Source organism: Pagrus major, chromosome 20, assembly GCF_040436345.1.
Source record: "Pagrus major chromosome 20, Pma_NU_1.0".
Classification (NCBI taxonomy): Eukaryota; Metazoa; Chordata; class Actinopteri; order Spariformes; family Sparidae; genus Pagrus; species Pagrus major.
Window position 1 is genome coordinate 24,390,645 of NC_133234.1, and position 22,773 is coordinate 24,413,417.

The 22,773-nt window shown below is 41.3% G+C and overlaps 1 protein-coding gene across 1 annotated transcript in view; it reads left to right on the forward strand.

The window, feature by feature from the left end:
- Positions 1-530: 530 nt before the first annotated feature.
- Positions 531-22,773, forward strand: part of cox10 (cytochrome c oxidase assembly factor heme A:farnesyltransferase COX10) — a 34,484-nt gene continuing 12,241 nt past the window's right edge. Inside the window, exons 1-4 of the mRNA XM_073488937.1 lie at positions 531-638; positions 1,618-1,760; positions 1,937-2,327; positions 3,234-3,358. Coding sequence (XP_073345038.1) covers positions 608-638; positions 1,618-1,760; positions 1,937-2,327; positions 3,234-3,358 — 690 coding nt within the window. The 5' untranslated portion in view covers positions 531-607. The remainder of the gene's footprint in view (positions 639-1,617; positions 1,761-1,936; positions 2,328-3,233; positions 3,359-22,773) is intronic.

A 22,773-nucleotide genomic window follows, 5' to 3' on the forward strand; every position in this document is an offset into this window, starting at 1 on the left:
TAATCTCTAATTAGTTAGAGATATTGGGATATTTGTTGTCTTTCACTTCATTGTTTATTCTGTGACGTATCTAAATGTTTATTTTGTTTTTTGTGAATATTTTAAAAAAATACAATACAAAGATCTGTGAAAAATGACCCATTTACATTGTATTCACAACTGAATACGAATTATTTTTCTCTGTTTTATTATTTAATATGATTGTACATTTAATCAGTCCTTCTTAATGGTTATTAGTTAATATAAGAAGCAGTAGAAGTAATTTTAGAGGTAATTTTCAGCGTAACTATCATATGTTTAATACACATATAATTATTATTATTGGTAATGTGAGAAATACACATGTGTTTATATTATTATTATTATTATTATTATTATTATTATTATTGTTATTATTATTATTATTATTGTTATTATTATTATTGTTGTTGTTATTATTGTTGTTGTTATTATTATTATTGTTATTATCTGCAACACAGACGTGTCTCCACTCTGCGCGTGACGTTCTGTCACCCGGAAGTGCTTCTCTTTACCTAACGAGGTCAAAATGGCGGCTCGCAGCATGTGAAGGGGACGAGACGGGAGCCGGCTTTTATGATCCGAGAACATGTATAAAACGCCATGTAGCAGGCTGTCAGGTGAGACGGGACGACGTGCGACTCTTCCTTCTACATGTCGACGCATTTTAAAGTCATTGCTAATGTCTGTGCGCTCGAAACAGCCCCTTGAAGCCGAGGCGGAAGCTGGCTAGCTAGCTTAGCATATAGCCACCCGAGTTGTTTTGCAAGAGGCTAGCAGTGACCTTAGATGGAAGTCAAACACAGCATCAGAGACCAGAATTAGCAATTAGCTGTCTGGCTTTGTAGCGAGAACGTTTACACTGTTTTATTGTGACAGTGTGTGGTCAAACAACGTGAGAAGCTGGCGTACAAGGCAGTGTTGCTGTGTGTTGTAGCTAGGTGTTCACCTTACATGACCGCTCTGCGTGCAAAGGACGCTGTCAGTACCATGTTTGCACAACACTGATCACGCGTGTGTTACATTAGAGGCTTTTCTGATATTTTAGTCTACACTTGTGGGTGTAAATAGGGTGTTTTAAATATTAGGATCAGCTCCCAAGTACGATTAGTTGGATTAACAACCTTCTTAAACCGTTTCAACAAAAGCTGAACATTACAGCCCTCATAAAAATGGGATCTTTTGCATTAAAGGTTATGTGGGTATATATATGCTGTATGTCTTAGCTGTAAATTTAAGTCTAACATCACATCAAATTCTTGGGAGTGCAGCTGTAATGACACGGCAACCTGCTCAAACTGGGTTCAAGGCAGTCTTTGTTGTTATCGTGATCTTCGTTTGAGAAGAAAATCACGTCAGTGGAAATAACTTTAGTAATTTGTTTGGTCATCCTTCACTTTTATGCATAATATAATGTTTGTGTTTTGTCTTTGCATGCCTTTGTTCTAAGTAAGATTGAATCCTTGTTGCTTTGTCTTTGTTGTCATTGTTCTTTCGTTTTAATAATGTCTGGTTTTGGTTTATTGCTTCCATCAAATTAAAAGAAAACAGCGCTATTTTATTTTCATGACTAACCAATGTATTCAACATGTCTCGCAGGTTTGGTCGGTGCAAGCGTGAAGCAGAAATTAGTTCAAAATGTTCCTCGATGTAGCCAGACGGCTCGCAGCCTTCTTCAGCTGCACAGAAGAGATCCATCGAACTGGCTGACGTACCAGCATCTCAACTTCCTGAAGCGCCAGGTATCCTTCAGTCTTTTTTCTTTCATTATCTTTCTTTATAGTTTAAAGATATTTGGTTCTGCTTGTTAATGCGTTTTCTTTACTTTACCTTAAAGGTGAACAGATGTTTTTTTAATATTGTAAATGTCTTCAAAATTGTTCCATTGTTCACTCTTGTGCACTTGTTTTCCTTTCAGTATGTCTCAAAGAACAACAGTGAGCTTCACCAACGAGCCATCCCGAAACGGGCCCCGGTCCTGACCATTGTGGATGAGAGAGATGACAGCGTTGAAAGACAAGTGCAGAGAATATCAGCCATTGATCCTTTGGTTGCAGAAACTGTATCAGAGGATGAGACCAGTAAAACACAGCCTGAAATATCCACCTCGAAGCCCATGGCAGAAGATGCAGCAGTACAGAATGATACTGTGTCCAGTACGGGTTTGACCCAGACTGAGACTCCCCATGTTAATGTGGAGACAGATGAGGCGAGAGAGGCACGTCTAGACAAACAGTGGAAGCAGCTGAAGGTTGATATGGAGGAGTTGCCGGACGTCTACGCCAGGCTCGCCAAAATCAAACTCACAGGTAGAGTATACAGTACATCGTGATTTTGTCACATGATATGAATTATTAACAGATGGAAGATGATACATGCGCAAAGTGTCCATCATTCATGTAGTTCATTCAGTGAGTGAGTCTATGGAACTGTTGTTTATTAGGTATCGGTGATTGTATGTTGAAATGTAAGCTGCAATCACACTTTCTGTGTCCGCCGGTGCTTGGCGGTCTAAATTTAGTTATCCGAGGATGTACTCATAAGCACATCCCTAACCCTAACCTCCAGTTGGATGTGACCATGCAGACTAGTCCAGTAATTAGTATAAACAGAATTAGTACCCATCTGTGGTGTGCACAGCGGTCCATTTTCACAGGAGATGAGACCTGCAGCATCATTCACTTCTCTGCTGCTGATCTGTAAGCCAAGTATGTTTCCAATCATATATTGTTTTTAGTAATAAATGACTTAATATGCTACTTCCAGCAGAGCTTCGGGGGTATGGGAGGTATAGGAGTCTGTAGAGAAACATTTAAGTAGTGTGTTTAGCTCGAAACTGAATGTTGATGATCAACAGTGGATAAGTAAACTGAGTGATCAGTTACATGCAGTGTTATTTATTCAGTTGAGTACATGCTGTTGTGTTGAGTTACACATACTTCACAACCTCATAGCACTGATTGTTTGACTCTACAAAAACATGCTGTCAACTATAGTCTCAGGATAGTTATTATGGGAAAGGTAGCTCATTCTGTCTCACAAGAAACTATAATGTGCTGTTAGCTTTCATTTTCCTCCACACTGCTCTCCTTACAATACCTTTACATTGAATCAGGCTTCTACTGCAACCAAGCATCACATCTGTAGAATTCTTAACCTGTTTCTCTCACACTTTGAAATAAATGTCTTGATTTGTTCTGTTGTTCTTACTTCAGCTTTGGTGGTAACGACTGCAGCAGCTGGTTTTGCCATGGCTCCAGTTCCATTCGACCCCGCCATGTTCTTCGTGGCTTGTCTAGGAACAGGCCTCGCCTCCTGTACTGCCAATTCAATCAACCAGGTCAGTTATCCTCGAAACAGACGTCAAACGAGGCCACGCACGGCTATTTCTGTATGCATGAGTTTGTTTTCTACTTGGCTCCCTGCTCACCACATGTAGGCCTACTTAAAGCACAAGCCATCTGAACTCGACACAACAACATGTCATTCAGCATTCACCGATTAACCGTGGAGTTTAATCAGTACCTCTTCTACACATCGTCAACAAATATTGAACATTATAAGCTTCCCAAAGGTAGCAGGTACTGCTGGATAATACAGGCCTGTTGTGTGATGAACTGGTAACTCTGTAAAATGAATGATTAACCACCGCTAATTTACTCAATGAAGCCAGAATATTAAACACATGGCTTGTGTAATTGCTTCAAGAATTGCAGTAAACAGCACAGATGTTTCTTGTCTTTCATAAAGTTTATTTTTTAAGTACCAATTTCCTTTGGAAATAAAAGTGACGAGGACTGGTCTTAGCGCTGGCATGATGTCCGCTCCTCTCATAAAGAATAATACATTTTTTGTTGGCATGTTATACAAACACGAATGTGCTTGTTTACAAACACACATCCACATTTCTTTTTTCTTATAATTTGCTTCTGTTCCACAAAATACCAAAAGAACCACCACATCCCGCTTTTACCCACTCTACATTCCTCTTTTGCTACGCATCTCAGAAATGCATTGAGTTGACTGTAATGCTGTTATTATTTCCCTGCTGAAAGCTTTTGTGAAGCTGTAAACCAAGAACAGCTAGGATGCCTAGCGGGGCTCCCGCTGCTGTCGAGTGTTGACGTTGTACATCGGAATTTGCTCCGTGACTCAAGAATATTAGTATAATGAGTGACCTCTCCCTCAGCCCTAGATTGAACTCTGCTTAGTAGTGTCTTTGGCCTGTAATTTGGCAAAAGCCTTGATTACACTGCAGGTTCCTGCCCTTGGGGTCGACCCCCCCCCCCCCCTTCCCACTCAAGCCTACCATCAACATCAATGCTCCAACTGCCGTCTACATTGTTTTACAACAATAACGAAGTTCCCCACCAAGTCAAACAACCTTAATTTGTACTGAGACTGATCATCCTGGACCCTGAACTTGCTTTCTGTATCATATAGGTACAGTCTAGCCCTCCCTGTGAATCACCACAGGGGGTTAAATCTATGGATACGAATGTGCAAATGTTTACACAGTTTTGTTTCTGTAGTCAGGTTGGGATAGTGTCAATCAGTCCATCACTCAGGTTAAAATTGTATTGTCTCTTTAGTGGGCTGAAACAGAGCCGTGCTCCTACTCCCCTGTGCAGCTCTACCTCACACACAGCAGGTGTGTAAATATCCTTCAGGTATTTGAAAAATGTCCCCCTCTCCTCCTGCTGCTGAGAGTAGCCCAGGCTCGAGCCCCGAGACGTTCAGAGCGCTGAGTGATGGAAGAGGAGGCTGCCACTGTTCGTACTCTGGGTGTCCCTTTATCTGTGGGCCCACCCTCGCATCAGTCCTGTCAGTCTTCATTTTCTTCACTAACTCAGCCCTGAGGTTAGGATACCACATGGCTTCATATTTCATTGAAACAATGTTATTTGCCTTTCAGTGCCTCTCTCTTGGCCACCCCTAGGCTGGTCTAGTTTCAGACATGCAGTGAAGTTGAAGCATGGGCAAAGGTGAAGTTCAGAGCAGTCCAAATTCTGGTTGCAAATTAGATAAGTGTGTGTTAAAACCTCCAGGAAATACTTACAGTCAGGGCCCAAAGAAAATCAGAAAATCATGTTATTTAAGAAGCTGGAATTGGCAAATGTTTGACATTTGGTTTGAAAAATGGCTGAAAAGAATTAGTTAATTATCAAAGTTGTTGATGATTAACTTTCTTTCGATTGAGGTATTGATTAATCTAATAACTTTGCAGAAGTTTATATATTTTCAATGCCTTTTATAAGAGCTGCATTTTTAGAAAAGCAGGTAAATTGTCACGTTTTTATACTCAAAAATAAGAAATACAGCAGAATTTGGAAAATTGTGACGGAATCAAGCAGGCCAAGTATGTCTCCAACTTCTTGCTGTGTCACTTATCAGGCTCTACTCTTAAAATAGGGCTCTCTCATTGTCAATTAATAATCTGTCAGTTATTTTCTCAGTTAATCGATTGGTTGTTTGGACTATAAAATGTCAGAAACCAGTGAAAAATGTCGATTTGTGTTTCGCAAAGCCCAAGACGACGTCCACAAATGTCTTGTTTTGTCCACAAACCAAGATACTCACTATCACAAAGCACTTTCATATCATTATTAAATGTTTCTTTTTGCATTAAACCAGAGGAAATCTGTCTTGTGTAAGCTGACCTTCCAAATAGTCATGATATGAAGAACGCTACATGACAACATTGTAGAAGTAAAAAGATTTTGGAGTTCGTTTTGCATTATACATGTGGCTAAAATGTGCTCTATAGTAGAATGTATGGTATTTTGAGAATGCCTCTCATGGTTTCTGTAGATAAATATACAGTGATCTGTAAAGAGATCTTGGTGGAATATTACTTCAACATTTCTCTGTTTTCTCAAACAGCCTTGTGTGAAATTTATCAGCGCTTTCTCTGTTTCAGGCCAAGAACTCCTCTTTTTTTTTGTGGCTAGTAGCTGGTATGCGAGCCGAGCCCGAGCCCGAGCCTTCACACGAGTCCGTCATTCTGCTCCCCTCTGCCTTGTTCTCTGTGGGGACATTTTGCATTTCATCGTTGTCTTAATTGGAAAGAGATGAAGATGGGATTATTGTTTCAGACAAATTAGCCACCTGTCTCGAGTCAGGCTGTCTTTGAAGTAGGTTGTCAGACAAAGTCGTGCGAGGGCACTGCTGTGATTAAATGGTGGTTAAAAGGATACACATCATTAAGGAGAATAAACTTATTTGTAGTTGGGAGTATCTTGTCTCACTCCGCCTGTCTGGTATGAAAACTATGTGCACTTCTGCACACGATCTAACAGTAGTTGTTGGTGCTGCTTTGTTTGGAGAAGAATGTCATTTTCCTGGGTGTAATTATATACACAGAAGCACAAGGGATGTCGTGTGTGACACATAATTGCCTGTTGCGCTGCCACTGTGGCGGTACTTTACACTTCTTCGCAACGCACTAACACGCACTCTGTCGGCCTCTTTTTGTCAAAGACACACCCTCACCTGTGTGTAACCGATCTCAACACTCTGGTCATCTGTTTGTTTTTCATAAGCCTAAAAAGAAAAAGTGGAACAGAGAAGAAAAACATTCTACCTTCAGATCAGTTGCCAGGTTTTTTCTTACCCTCTTTCATCTTGACAATCAGGTGCTTCACCATTAGTGAGGTTAGTTGTGATCAAAGCTGATCTCTTTTGATATTAATAATTAAACAAAAGCTTGACAAACTAATCAAAGCAGGGAAAGACCCTCGTGAAGATCACTTCCTATGGATTCTGCTGCTCAGCCTTAATCCCTTAATTCTCTGCATCTAAAGAGGCAGAGGATAGTGCAAGTATGTGACCACACAACTGTCGAATTACCTTGAGGAAAAGGAGGAAAATGCCTTGAGGGAGAGAAAAATGCTTTGGCTCTTGGAAGTGGCAGCCAGACCTTCAGTGGAGCTGTCAGAAGCAAAGGCTGCTCTTCGTCCTCATTGGGAAGTGCCCGCAGGGCAAACAGAAATGTTGTGGTTTCCTTTTAAAATGTTACTCTATTTAGGAAACTGACGGAAGGGTGTAAGCACTTGGAGTCACGTAACAATGGCATTCGTCGTCTTGAGTTTCCCACCACAGTCAAAAGACTTAATGCTGTCATGTCTGTCTTACAATCAGTGAGGACAGTCGGCTCGTACAGCAAAGGGATGGAATTATTTGAGCTTCTAGTTCAAGTAGCTCTCATAGGATGGCAATTATGAATTATGATGATCGTCAAAACAGTTAAAATTCTCTGATTCTGCCTTTTTAAATGTGAATATTTGGTTTCTTCTTGTTTCTATGACAGTAAACTAAATATCTCTGGGTTGTAGACGTCACGTTGGGCTTTGGGAAAAGCTGATGCACATTTTTCAACATGTTCTGACAATTTACAGACCAAACAACTAATCGGTTAATCGTGAAAGAAAATCGACAACGTAAAAAAAATGTTAGCTGCAGTCCTGGCTTACACCTCAGTCTTGCTTTTTAGACTTCTAGGAAAGTCTCACTACAGAGTTCCTTCTGTTTCTGCTGGTTAATGTTAGTTGAAAAAGTGCTGGTCGGTCTGGTCTCTAGGACCAGTGGGCCCCACACCAGGCACAGCCTCCACAGGTGTTCCAGCCGTCATCACCTTCCAGTCTGGCCACTACTTCAGCTAATTGGATAATTGGGTCAGACGAGAGTTTCAGTCTGGAGCCTAACAGACCCCGGGGAGGCCCGAGGTCCCCAGCAGTGGAAAAAAAAGCCTTGATATGGCCTTTTACTGTCAAATAAGTACTGCTTGACTGTTTTGACAGCGGCTATAGTGTAAGTCACACCGTGTCAGCTCTCGTGTTTGTTTTGATGAAGATTCAAGCTGGCTTGTTTTGTGGCTGCCTAGTGTCATTTCTGCTTTCGTGACCATGACAGTGAGTTTTCTTTTGTGTCTGTGTCTCTCCTGCGGTGAGCTGTCTGAGGCTGGCACGCATAAGCGAGCCCCCACAAGCCCCCCGGCCCATCCACTCCACTCCTACCACTTGAAGCTACACCCTTCTCGCTTGTCCTGTGCAGGCATGCATTATTTACCCTCCTGCATGCCTCCTTCTCTGCGCATCTTGGTCAGCCCCTTACAGTGTACGGGTACAAGACTGAACATGGGGAGGTTTAGGTTATCAAGACAAGTTAGTGCATTCTGATAATGTGTTTGATTTCACTTTTTTACACTCTTTTTAAAATTTGTTTTCGAGTTTATTAAGATGGCGGGTGTAACCAAGGTCGAATGATTTGATAACCTTTTAAAAACAGCATGAAATGTGGAAACTGACAACAGAGTAACACCTTTTTGTTGCACTCCAAGGCTGTATTTTGAAAAAGCTCTATAATGAGCACTTTGACAGTGATTTAGAGGATTTCTCCAGCTACGTTTAGAAGCTTTTAATCAGCACAATAACGGATAGTGATTCAAACTGATAGCACTAGGTTTCATATTTTAATCTTAACACACAGATCTGTGTCATCATATAAGGCCACAATATCTTCTGTAAGCTTGTGCTTAACTTTAAAAACATTGTCATGGTCCTCATAATCTAACGACGCCACAGGAGGATACTATTTCAAGCACATGGTGTTGCACAGCAGGCTTGTTGTGATCTTTATCTTTAATCTTGTTTACAGTGGCAGTGATCTTGTTTATCTGAATTATCCACACATTTGGAGGTCAGTTTGGTGTGCCGCCACCTGAAATGTGATCTGAATCCAGTCTGGAGATTCTCTCACCCTGTTTTACAGAATGAATCCCCCATTGAGCCTTATATAGCGTTAGACTTACGCCATGTCCAATGCCAAGACGATATATAGTCTTATATCATAAGCGACCTAATATCAATATATTGCCCAATGATTGATTAATAATGATTAATAGGGTATTATTAAGCCACCAATCAGGTTTTTCTTCGACTCCTCTCCCTTGTATTATCCTCCTGTGCTTTTATAAAGAATTCATTTGCATGCAAAGGGAGCATCATCATAGGCAATGTACCGAGACACAAAGTGAGCATGTCGAGGAGACTTGTCGAGCTTTTTCAAGACATTAATTTTGCTTTTATATGTTTAAATTTACCCAAAGAAAGTCTGTGTTATAGACTTTAATCAGGCATTGCCTTTTGTAGGTTTTTATGCTACAGTGTTAAACATTTAATGCACTCCATTCACTTCTGAAGTGGTTGGCTGTTACTACAGCAATGCTTGCCAACTTGAACACACCGTTGTTGTTTGACAAACTGAAGGTGAAGAGCGTGGTCCATCAGCAGCGCAGTAGGTGGTAGCAGTCTACCTCAGGCTGGGTTGGCGGCAGATATTCTGTGTCCCAGCAGTCAAGGCTGCCACAACAATTTTCCAGAATAGGGCTCCGCTCACTCTAGTTTGGGGTACCTCACATAACATAGTACCTCTTGAGAGGATCATTAGTTGTAATAAGACCTCATTGCCCCGAAAAACCCCACCAACCACTGCGCCCTTCAAAGACAATGAGAACCTTCCACCACTGGATTTGTGTCTGTTCCCTGCTGGGAAGTAGCGATAGAAGATATGGTTTCAAACGGGTGCGAGAGGGATACCTCTCGCATGATGACATTGCTATCCATTTGGTGCAATATATTTTCCTCCTGTTTGCGATTTACCCCCCACCATTCTCATACCAAAGTCCTTGTGATGAATTGCAGTGGATGCCTTTTTAAAATAACACCTCTATTGAAGGGGCGCTGTATTTATTTTTCTTGCCTGGAAAGTTTCAAATATATCGTAGGACAGATAGAGTTATAAACGTATCGGTGCTTGTCATATTAGTTCCACTGGCTTTGTACTGTAATTGACTGCTCAAAAGTGTTTTGTCTGTCAAAGGATTATGTTTTGGGCATTTTTGTGGGTTGTCTTTTTTTAGAGTTAAAGGCCAAACACTTCAGAGGCTTAGCCAAACAGGCAATTTAGCAAAAAAAAACGAGATCCTTTCCTTAGTGCAGATGCTGCTCTTAAGATCTTGTTTTCCAACAGCTTAGTCAAAACAAAAGAGCAAGCTGATCTTTGACATTGATAGTTTGACTTTTTTTTGTTTTAATGGTCTCCACCGAGCTGTTAGTTCAGCCTGGGAGAAGGAATGAATATTCCTTTTTAATTGCCTAGCGAGATGGTGCAGAAAGGACTCAATGGACATCTCTGTTTCTGTGCTGGATTAAAATGAATATTTAACTAGACAGCCCCTGTTTAATAGTTAATTTCTTTAAAGGCTTTTGTCTTTGTCAACCACGGGGTGCCAGTCCATTTCAAACTGTACAAATGGATCACTCGCAGTCTCAGACGGGAGACAGATGCTTTCCTCTGATAAAGTCATGAAGGGTAAATCCATCTATTATCTACCCCCAAGATAATGCCTGAGGGGAAGCATGAGCAAACACTGTTGCCAGGCAAAGAGCTAGTTAGGCAGAGATACGAGGATGTAAATGATATCCTGGTCTTTAATTGTTGATTTTATTGTGTGTTTGTATTTATTATATACCATTTGTTTGAAAGAATGTAGCATCAATGTTGCAGTTAAGAGCAGCTTTATTTTTTTTGTTTTAAATTACTTTAACTTCATATGTTCTATACAAGACATGGTGCCAAAAAAGCACAGATAAAGTCCTGGTTTTGACTTTAATGGTAAATCCAGTAGCTATTAACACTGTACTGGTACATTTTGTACATTACAATCACAGTGGAGGGATTTAAACATTCAAAGGTGCAAAACAAACTCAGTAAAGTAGATGGACACGAAGCTGGAGGCGACTCATTTATAAAAGAGGGTTGGCAGGCGACAGCAGCAGTCTAATTAAGTACTTGTGGGGTGTTGATTTTATACGGTGCAACTCTTCTACTGATGTGAATCCTTAAAATACCAGCTCACCTCATGCAGTCAGGCCTTATCGAACTGAATCCAGTCCAACAAAGTGAAGTTAGAGAAGTATTGGAAATGAGTAAAGCAAGGTCACTTTTCTTCAGTTCAACAACACATTTATATCAAATAATAAAAGATAGAAACACGTATCCCAAAGTGCGTCACAGAGCAAGTTAAAACAGCACAGACAAAAAGCTGCAAACGGAGACCGACAACGATAAATAGATTTTTTTTTTTAATGGTCGCTGTATCATTCTGCAATCTCCATCCGCTGACCTGGCACTCAAAGATAACACATGGTGTATAAAAGCCAGCTCTGGTTGTTTATAATTTTTACTCCAGGGAAATGAAATGGCCCCAACCTCAATTATAGCCTTCCTGTTCCATGGACGCAAGAGCTAAAATAAAAGCATAAAAGCATAAAGGATAAAAATATATTTACTCTCATTAAACAAATAGATTGGTACAATCTTATTTTTGGTTCTGCATCTTAAAGGGTAAAGTAGGAGTACATAACATACAACATTGTCAACATGTTCGTGCCTTTTTTTCCCTCGACTACACACTCTTTATCCCAGTACACTTAAGCCTTTACAAACAAATACTTCAAAAGAAGATCATAAGATGGCTTCTCACTGGAGTTGTCTTCCACATGTCGTCATCTTCTGTGAAGATCACACTTAGGAAACATGGTACTACTCACACGCAGAGTGTCTCTCTGAGCTGTCAATGCCACAGCTTGTTTGGACAAAACACACCTCGCCACAATAGAGCTGCCGTCACCTGAGGGGAAGAACATGACTGACTGATGGGCAGGTGGAGCCACTCCTCTCCACCTCCCTGATTAGCCTTTAGTTTTTGACAAAACACTGTGATTATGGGCTTCAGTGACCAACAAGACAAGCTGTAGACAGCATTGAGACTTGAGTCAGAGGTGGGGGAACCACCCACCTCAACACTGTCTGGCACCAATGAACCTTTTTACACCTGAAACTGCATTCGGTAATGGCTGACATCACGCAAGCTGAGAAATGTTGTTACATCAACTGGGACACTCCATCTGATGTATCTGTTTTCTGACTTAACCCATTACTGCTGATGGCAGTTTTTACAGCCAGTAAATGGTAGAGTCTGAATATTTATGGTCAGCATGTCGGGGCAGTATCAACCTTAGAATAACAGTGTTTACTGCCTGTATTGAAAGCAGCTTCTTGAGCTCTGTAACAGTATTGGTGCTGTCAGTGTCTCAAAATAACACCCCAGTGACTGAAGTACGTGGTACGCTAATGTCCCAGACCCAGCAAACCGACATCAAAGAACTAAATATGTCCCAGCCAAAAAGCTGCACTTGAGACAGCAGAATTTTTTGACACTACTCTTGCTAATATAGCCGCTTCAAGTCATGAATATGTCTGGTAAAAAGTTGCAAATAGTACCGGTGTGTCGGGAGAGGTGAAAAATAAGGAGAAACGGTGATAAATGGGTGAAATCATGGATACTGTAGCGACAGGCTCAAGAGGACTTTCCCTTTTTGTCCCGTTTCTGTTCTAATGCACTAATTCGCTTAGCTGAACAGCTCCACCGCAGTTTCTACTCTCAGATCCCAAAAAAGCCTCCTACGAGGGATGACTAGTGCCAACAGTGTGGTGACACACCGCGGCAGCTCGTCCACAGATGCTCAACGGCCGTCCTGACATTGGCTGACGAATGACTGTGAGGGTTGCCTGTGAATGACACCGATGACAAAAGCGCTATGAGTTTGTGTCATAACGTACATAATAGAGTAATCATGACAGACTCCATTTAATACAAGAACAACTACAGGTTGTATCTGGCCGAGGGCAAAATTAGAGCTTGGTCAAAGAACATTGTCTTATCAGGCCATCAGTGACATGTCTACGAAACATTTTAAAGAATATAATAAGTAGTTAATGGTGATATATTTTATATATTTCATTGTATATATGGTGGGTTTTCTGCTGGTTGCAGCATTTTAACTGTTGTACCCTGTGGATTTAATGTTATTTTGTGTGCTGTGCAGCGTATGTGCCAGATTGTGGGTTTTAAGTGTTCTACTTGTACAAACAGTGTTTGTCTCTGTGTTTGTATATTTTGTATAAGTGATGGGTTTTGGGTTTGAGGACTCTTTGAAGAGGAGTGCAGTTGGGCTTAAAAAGATCCCAATAAACAACTAATCAAATAAATCAATTCCAGTTAACTTTGACTGTTCTGGACCTGCTTTCAATGAAAAAGAAAGTGGCTTGTCAGTACACCCAGCGTGTATTGTGACTGTATCAGTGAATGGTGGCAGTTAGTGCAGAGGCCCCTGTATGTCTAGAGGACAAACCGTTCCTCTGGCACTAGTGTCACACTGAAGCAGATTGCGGGCGGTGATAATGGGTTGCTGAAGATGCTGTCCTTTTAGAAGTGGCCCTCTCTGCTTGTCATCAACCCTTTGCACTGCTGAACATTAGCAGATTGGGGCCAGAGGTTTGCATGCCTATTCAGTCGATGTAATCTCGCTGAATGCTGCCAAGCCTGAGCCCAAATGTTTTTTGTTTAGTTGAGCAGCTCAAAAATTGTCCAGAATGACATGAAGAAAGTAAAAAGTAATATGACAAAATAAAGCAATGACTTTGCAATGATGCAGGCAGTCTGTTGTCATGCTAATGTTAGTCAGATGAATACATACTGTGTTTCGATACGTGGTACTCTACTGCATTAAAATCCGTGACAGAGAGGTGAATAACAGATGTCATGAAATGACCTGCTGTTTTCTGTTGAGGTGAAACTTGATAGTTACTTAGCTTTCTCTCTTCTTTGCCTGCCTTCTTTTTAGTTGCTGGAGAGATGATTATACTGCTTGCGTATTTTGATCACAAGCTTTTGGCCTTGACAGTTTTCAGATACTGGTTCAGCTAAACAAGGAACGGTAGGTTTTTGCAAGACTGAGGGCATTGATTTAGAAAAAGACATGTATTCAGAGCATCTACTTTCCTAAGACATCTCGTTTATGGATTCGCGTATTTTCTTTTTTTCCACGAAACTCAAGTTTGCCCTCTCTATTTGAAGGTAACTTAGCCAAAGGCAAGTAGGAACACTCTTTGTAATGCTGAGATCCGTGGATAATTAACAAAAGCAGCCCTGTTTATGGCGTGCCCGTGAGCCAACCCTGAATGCTAATTTGATTCAAACCGAGAAGCTTTTGGGGCAAGGGCATCGTTGCTGGAAAACAAAATGGTTACCAACATGCACTGAGGCTTTGCCTGAGCCATGGGTGTGTCCCACATTCTGAAATCTCGGTTTGAGAGTCACGTTTAATTATTTAGTTTATTTTTTTAACCCAAATTCACGAGGATGTCTCGCAGTCTGTGCAGCATGTGACTTTTTTAGCTTTTAACAAAACTGCTTCAGGGATTTGATTTTTAAATGGCACATGGAGGGTTAAATTCATTAGGGTGTCCTGAAAAGGCGATTATTATTTTAAATATTAATGAAGGGGCAAGATTAATTAAACCAAGATTTGCATTTATGAGGTCAGCTGGTTGGCAAATTGTCATTTTTGCTGTTCATTTGCTACAACATTGACTGATTTGAGCATTTTCTTTCACCATAACTGTGGCTTCATAAACCCCTCTAGCCTTTTTGATGAAAGGCTGTTCTGAATAAGTATGCATTATATTGCACCTCATCTATTGAAGAAAAATCCTTTTGCTCCACTATTGTAAAGTGCTCTGTCTCAGATGAGCGTTATGAAGACATCACGTTAATATCAGCCACCCTAGATTTAGACTAGCTGTCATTTCTCTCTACTCTGTAGTTTGAGTAATCGTTTCCGTGCTTTTCAGCTTCTGTTCTCTATACTGGAAATTTTAAATAGGGCTCTAGCCTTTTCTTTTCTCCAGTGACAATTATTCAGACTGAATTTCCTGAAGCCTAACTGCCACCCAAGTCCTTTATTATTCATCCACACGGCATACACTTAGCAGTTTAAAAAGCGGCAGGTGATATTTAGAATACAAAAAGGGATGTGTTTTGTGTGACTTTGGCTTTTTGCTTTTGCTCATAATAGTCACATTTGAAAGCAGAGATAATCTCGAGGGCTCTATTGTGATGAGTATTGTAACCTTGCCAAGACTGTTCAGGGGCAGGAGACACTCTTAATAATATGAATGTTTGTTACTGGACGACCTCATGTGATTGAGATGGACAGCAAGTCAATAAAACAAGCTCTAATCTGAGCGTTTAATGTGTTTTTAAATGAGGCAACATCCCTCTTTTTCACTGGACCATGTTTCCCAACACTAATAGTTGTTGTGTGTGTGTGTGATAAACCGCAGATGTTTCGATCTTTCCTTTATTTTATCTCTCAGGTCTACACTAATAACTATGAATTACTGGTGACCAGGCACTGTCAAGTTTGGGAACAAAGGCTAAATGACATTCTGTGAGACTCATGGCTGTGGGTGTGTGCTCATTAATAAATTAAGGTTGCCAGCAGTAACCAAGTAATCTTATGTTAATATTTTAAGTTTTTCAGTAGTCTTTCAAAGCTTTGTATCAGGCTAGCTCATGCTAAGGTAACCTAAGCAGATGCATGGACTCCTGCCTCCCAATCTACCTCTCAAAAACCCCCCTTTTTAAAGTTTTCCGGTGCCATACAACATCTACTGCCCTTTATTCAGGGTGGCGGCCCTGTCGAGCACAAAAGGCTTAGTAAGTCTGCCTTTGTGTCTCTGACTCAGTATACCATTACTTGTGTTCTGTCAGCATGTTGGTCCACCTGTCCCGTTCCTCTTTCACCTGAGGAAGTCATCCTGCTGGACTGGGTGTGGACCTCTCGTCTGTCTCTGTCTCAGGAAACGCTGCATAGTTAAAAGGATCTTCAGCTATATGATGACACGGCAGTCTGTCAGACTCTGTCATGTAGTAACTGTTGATTACAGCTCACAAGACGGACCAACCCGTTCCACTCTGCATATGAGGTGGTGCTGTTTTGCTTTCTGGGGATCACAAAGGGATTGAAAAACCAAACTTTTTTTTTCTGTCTTATTTTCATGTCTGCAGCATAACACTACTTTACCCCTCTGTGCTTTTATGTCTTAATGAGTGTTTTCTGTTATTACCGAGGCTCACCTGTAAGCCAGCTTTAAGCAACATAGCTGCACCGTCAGCTCTTAAACAAAAGTGACGTATCTTCTGTAAGTGTGGCTGTTTGGAGGGACTTGTGTCTAGTGTTGCCACAATACTGGAATTTACTTTGAAAAATATCTATTTGATACCATGGCGGGGGAAATCAAGGGCATAAACTTTTCGATTTTTATTAAAATACGCACATAACGAGGGCTTATGCGCTGTGCCTAAAGAACAACAGCATCGACGGAGGTTGGGCTATGTAGGCACTACAGCAGTGCAAGGGTCAACTCTTAAAACACAACTAGGACTGGCCTGTCGATACTGTTTCTCTTCTGAGATCTCCCCTGTATCTCACATATGAGCCATTTTGTAGGTATTTTTAATGGTATTTTAGAGTTTGTAACTTCCTGGAGACTCAAAATGTTGGCTCATCCTGCACTTGGTGGTGTATATTAATTATTTGTCCAATAAATACGTTCTTTATTTGCGTTCTCAATTAGACGTTTCATGGGGACTTTAAGGCTGTGTTGTTTTATACATTCACAAGTTTCTGTCTCAAAGTAAACAAATTTTTTTTTTGCCCCTCATCGTGATGAACATTTTGTTGGCATCTGATGGAGACCTTGTATAATTATTCAGGTCCAATTCAGCAAAGACTCACGCTGCACTCATCCTCTGTGGCATTATGTACCTGCCCACATCCCTCCAACACAGCAGCCACGAAAAACACAAAAAGGCCTTGAGGTGCAACACGTGTTTTACTCTGAACACCAGAAATGTCAGCATACGTCACTCATTCAAGGAACCACTGCTGCGTTCCCATTCATTTTACACCCACACCACTGTAATCAGCTTGAGAATGATAGACATCAGAGCGTGTCCATGAGTGGATATACCCGTCTGTACGCGTGTGTGTGTATCACTCTGAAGGTCTTTGTCTCAGCTCCACAGATCCTGGGGATTTAACATTTCCGCTGTCTGTGCACTGTTAGTGGTGTAAGGGTGTCCTGGTAGACCTTTTATCTGTATCCTTCTTTTGTAGTAATTGCTCATGAAGAGACAGAGTTGGGAGGGGAAGAGTGGCTCCGGTTTCACCAGCCCACAATTTTTAATGGCACTTTACTGCTTTGACATGGCTGTCTTTGTTTAAGACTTCCTTTATACAGTGCGCTGTGACCAGGAAATGTATCGTTTAACTTCAGCTTTAAAGAAGCCGATAAAACAGACTTTATCCTCGAGTCCTCAGCTAAATAAACCTGTTAAAAAACTTTTCAGATATTTATTTGGAAGAATTTACTTCTGTGATCCAGTTGTCTGTCAGTATTCTGGGATGAAACAGCATCATTCTCGGGTTTGTGACCAACATTGCGACTAACCCTGAGGAACCGTGCCAGCACTGACACACTGGATGCTGTCACGTAACATCCTGACAGCAAGAATTTCTGTTACATTCACGGCGCAGATGGTTGACAGCTTACTTCTAGTACCCGCCGAGAAGCTAACTGGTTGCTTTGCCACTTGAGGGGAAAGCGCGAGAGGCGAGGGGATGCAGAGAATATGGCAGAAAAGAGGGATGGGTCTCGGGAGGGCAAAGCTCCGGCTGTGGAGGAGGACAGACTCTGACAGGAACTTTGTTACCCTGTTCACACAGTCTCATCCCATTTGCTCCGGCAAACGAGATTGAGACTCATGGATAAATTATCTCCTCTTGCTGCTTTTTGCCCCTGTTTACTGTCTTTTCCCTTTGCTTTGGGTGTATCAGCAGATGTTCCACCGCAATATAAACATTGTTCAGTCTCTTCCTTATTCTGTTTCCTGTCACTCTAAAAACTAAAAAGAAAAGCACTCGAGGAGATGTGTCACAGTGAGCTGATAAGCTGAAAACCACAACTCTTTGTGCTCAATAATCAGGGATGTCTCAGTTGGATGGCTTTTTTTTTTAACACCAGCCCAGTGTGAATGTTGTACAGTGTGCTCAGGTCAAAGCAGACCTTTGATATTAACCAGGTGCTCTCTTTGTCTCTTCCTATTTGGATCGATTCAATTTATTACTAAGCCTGTAAATCTAGACTTCGACCCAAAAAACCTAGAGCTAAACGAAAATTAAACGGAAGACAAAAAATACCAAATGTTTTTTCAGGACCAAGTATTCAAGGAGACTGACTGATATTTGTTACTGATATAAATTTGCAATAAAAGTGAAATCATAGTGTCAAAACTCAGAATAACCAGTGATGGAATGAGTAATGTATTTTTATTTTCTGCTACTTTATACTTCCACACACTACATTTATTTGATAACTGAGTTAATAGTTACTTTGCAGATAAAGAATATTCAGTGATAGGCTATTACTACTGACATGTAACCAATCTGATAGTGTTGCAGGCAGGACATTCAGTGAGACTACAGGGTGGTGATTACAGACAGAGACTGATAATTGGTCTGTCCCGACAGAATAATACATTAGCTTACTTGGCAATCAATACATTAGCTGTTGTTATTAGATGTTAGATGTTTACTCCATTTTACTATCGATTTCCATTTGTTACGGTTACATTTTCCTTTCAAAAATGTCCATTTTCACAGAAAAGAAGCTACATTGCAAATGCAAACTTATGAATTGGCATCATTTACACTGTAATCTTTCTAGCCTTCCCGTTTGCCTTGTCCCTGAGCCAAACTGTGTTATCAGGAGTCTAGTTTACCGAACATGCTGGCGAGCAGAAAGGGAGGGAGAACAAAGATGCTGATTGAACAATGTAAAGCCTGTTACATTGTGTTCACTTAGTTGGATCTGCAGGATATTTGCAGAACTAAATGCACCTCGGAGGAAAGGCAGGCAGGGTGAGACCCGTGACCCGTGCCAGAGGCATCTTGTGGTATTCCTAAGTATGTGGCTTACTGGAGAAAAAGTTGACTTGTTTCATTAACGGGTAGTTGACCTTCATCCAGAATGTAAATTCAATATCCTTAAAAGGTAATATAATGGGTGAGCGGGGAAAACACTGGCTGCACACAGAGAACCAGACCTGGCTATGTGTCTTCTTCTGAGGTCCTCATCATTTTGATTTGAAAGGCTTGTTGAATGAGCCTGTCTAGATGAAGGGCTGGATTTTACCACGGGTCACTGCCGCAAATGCAAATCTGCCGGAGGTGCTGATGGCTGCTGTCATGTTTGAGAGAACAGTGAGGGCCTTCATACGTGTCCGCACCTTATCGCTTCTAATTTCCAAGGGGTGCATTTCTTTCGAGATCTTCGGGAAGAGCTGTATCAGAGCCGCATTAAAGCTGACACACACACACACACACACACACACACACACACACGATCACACCCATTCCCGTCTCGTTGCGGTCGGACACAGCTGCGCACGAAAAATCTAAACACTCACATTCTCTCAAACGTACACACGGTCATGCACATGCCTCTTTTTCAACTGCGCCCAGACTGTTGAAAACCTTTCAAACTTGTAGCATGTCATGTCAGTCACACTCTCACAGTTATTTGCAAATGCCCACTGATGGCGGAAAGGACTGTTTATTTCTCTTTAAACAAGTGATCACACACACACACACACACACTGTCTGGTTCCACGAATTCAGCTTTCACTGATATGTTTTCCCACAGTATGTGAGACTGAATAGAAAGCAGTCAAGTGTGTGCACAGTTAATGGTAATCAGGAACTGAAGTGAAATGCCCTCATTAGTAAGAACGTTAACTTATCAGGCTCAGACTGGAGATATGGCTCGCCAGCACTCCAACAAAGGAATTTGTCTTGTTTGCACAGTAGATGTGTTTACAGTGGAGTGAAAATGAATGTGTGAGCCAGCATGTCACAATGTCTAGTGCAGTGGCAAATGATCCTAAAACTCTTTTTCTACAAATGAAGATTAATATTCGAGGATTTGGCCCCAAATCCAACAATTCTTTCTTCTGTAACATTCTTATGGTGTGACGCATATTTTGACTACATTTGTAAATTATGAATCTGGGGCCTGTAGTAGGCTTTAAACAAACATACGCTGGAATGAAATATCTCCTTGTGGGAGGTGGTTTTTTCTTGATTTGCTGTCATCCTCATCATCATCCACCAAGAGTTCGGCGTGTAATCCGAGTCCTCCCTCACACTAGGAGGCACTGTGGCTTGGTCTTAACGCTGCATTAATGATGAAAGTAGTGATGTGATCTGACATACAAGGCACGCACGATGATAAACAAGGCAACATATTCCCCCAGACCCTGTTTTAGCGGTTTGAAACTGTCTTCAACACGCAACCAAAATAGACGGCACTCATTTATTGTAAATTGCACAACAAAACTTTTCTTTGTCGTTTATGGAGGCAAAGCAGCTGCTGTCAAACCCTCCTTTGATCAGACGAGTTAAAAGAAAAGCGGCATGTCGAAATATTCCTCTACTTTTAGCATTTTCTGTTTTTCTCCGTATCAATCTTCATCCTCTTTTTTGTTCCAGCAAATCCTTCCCTCTCATCGTGGCTCAGGGCAGCGAGAGTGTAGCATGCCTCTACCCTGCGGTAAAGCTTTTCCCAGATCCTGCTCATATCTTCACAGGCAAAGGGACTGATTAGGGCAGAGGTAATGTGGCTCTGCTCAGCATTAATTGGCTGATTAACATAAGGACAGTTTAGCACTTCACTGTCCCACACTCAGGCCATTAATCAAGAGGGAGGCTGTGCCAGCTGAACTGCTGCCAACAGCTCTACACAGACCACTATAAAGAGAGGGAGAGGAGGTGTGGGTCCAGCACAGAGACGTGATCCACTCCTTGGCCAGACGGGAGTACTGCAGTCTCTACAGTGGTGCCTGTAAAGAACGAGAGGAGACTTTAGTGTGTAGCGGCAGGATAGTGCTGTTTTTGGTGTTTTGAAGACCAAGAAGTACAGAGTTTGAAGCAAAATGTCTTGTGTGTACATACAGAAGTCACTGTGCTGACATGGAAACGTGTACGACTCGGCTGTGAAAAGAACTCCAGATCATAGGTTATGTGATGACGTCTTCTCTCATGAATTAAACATCGCAAACAATACGAGTTTCTCATCACATCAAAGGATCGCAGAGGGCGAGGAACCCGAGAAACATCTGCCAGCTGTCCGTATGCAGCATTCCAGACACAGACACATGTCTCCAGTTTTTATCTTTCACCTCCGCTGCAGATAGTGTGAACTAAACATTGCAATTTGCTCACTGACAGAAATGAAGTGATGGAGATGTGCTCAGTACTCGTTTTAACACTTTAGGGCAAAAAAAAAATCCAGTTTCCAGTTGTTCAGGGTCAAAATGAGCTTTCAAGTTTGATCAGAGAAATCAAAAGCAGGGTAAGCAATTCTTCGAGGATTTGTTTTTTCTCCACCTGCACTCACTTCACACATACGAAGAGAAAGTAACACTATCAGGGACGGAAATGTCGGGTTTATATTCCTCTTTTATGATCCTTTTCTTGATTTTCTTGGTAAGATGGTTCACTCCTGACAGATTTAGCTATTTAAAAAAATAAACTTGTATTTTGTTGTTTATTGTTGAATCCCCTCAGGGTGTTTCTTTTGTTAACTCTGGAAACTTAATACTGGGTGAATATTATTTGAACTTGCCTAAGCCTAACTTGCAAAAAGTCACCAGGATGAAGTGAAGCTCTCATCGTAAAATATTCCTATCTTAAAAAGAAAGATTTGGAAATGTTAATTGACAGCTGTCAGGGCATAAAACACATCTTCATAAGTGCAGGTGCGATAGCCGTCAGTGCTGGGAAAAAAAAAAGTTTGATTCAAATCATGGATCGGAGAATCGTGACACCCCGTACGAGTCGGATTCCTGCATGGTGCCCTCAGGATATTTTGTATTCTGACTTCTTAAAACCTTACAACAAGCTTTCTTTTTAGTACAAAGGGAAGCCTTCACTCATGTTTCACGTGCTTTTGATGTATTTTGTGTAAGGTGTTATTAAAATCCACCCTATACCTGCAACATTTATACCAGTAATAAACCCCCTATTCCTCTACACTTCAAGTTATTTTAAGTTTCCTCCCTTTTTCCCACTGTTTCCTCATTTCTTCTCTCACATATTTCTGTTATGTTTTGCATATTTTCTGACTTTTTTCTAATGGCTTCTGCTCCCCATGCACTCACACTTCTGCTCTCCATGCACTCACAGGTTCTTGCTAACAGTGTAATAAGTACTTTGGAGGTGTTTAACAGGTTCTTCAGGGAAGCAGTGTAAAATCACAGCATTGCTCACATTGCTCCAAGACTTCATTTCACTCAAGAGACATCAAAAGCATTTCTGTGACAGAGCAGCGGCCCCACTTCTACCGCAGAAACACCTTGAAATAACCTTAATCTGCCATACCAGCGTTTTTGTGTTGTGACGAGTCGGGTTGCATGCCTTGTCTGTTTTGTTCCATTTCCTTTCTTTCATTTGACTTCAAAACAGTGTGAATGTCTGCCAGAGCCATTGAATTGACTTCTGAGGAGAGCTTAATCTATGTAAATCTTTGGCTGCTTGTTTGTCAAGTGGCTGATCAGAGACAGTTCACAGTTGGTGTTGAAGGGGGGCTTTGAGAGCTCTTGTGCTTTTTTTTTAAGTAGACTTGGCTCGCATTGCATCGGAGCAACACCCACCCCTGTGGATGTTTGAGTCTACCATTCAACTCCAGTGTGCAAACAGGTGACATTCTGACAAGTGATGACTTGGT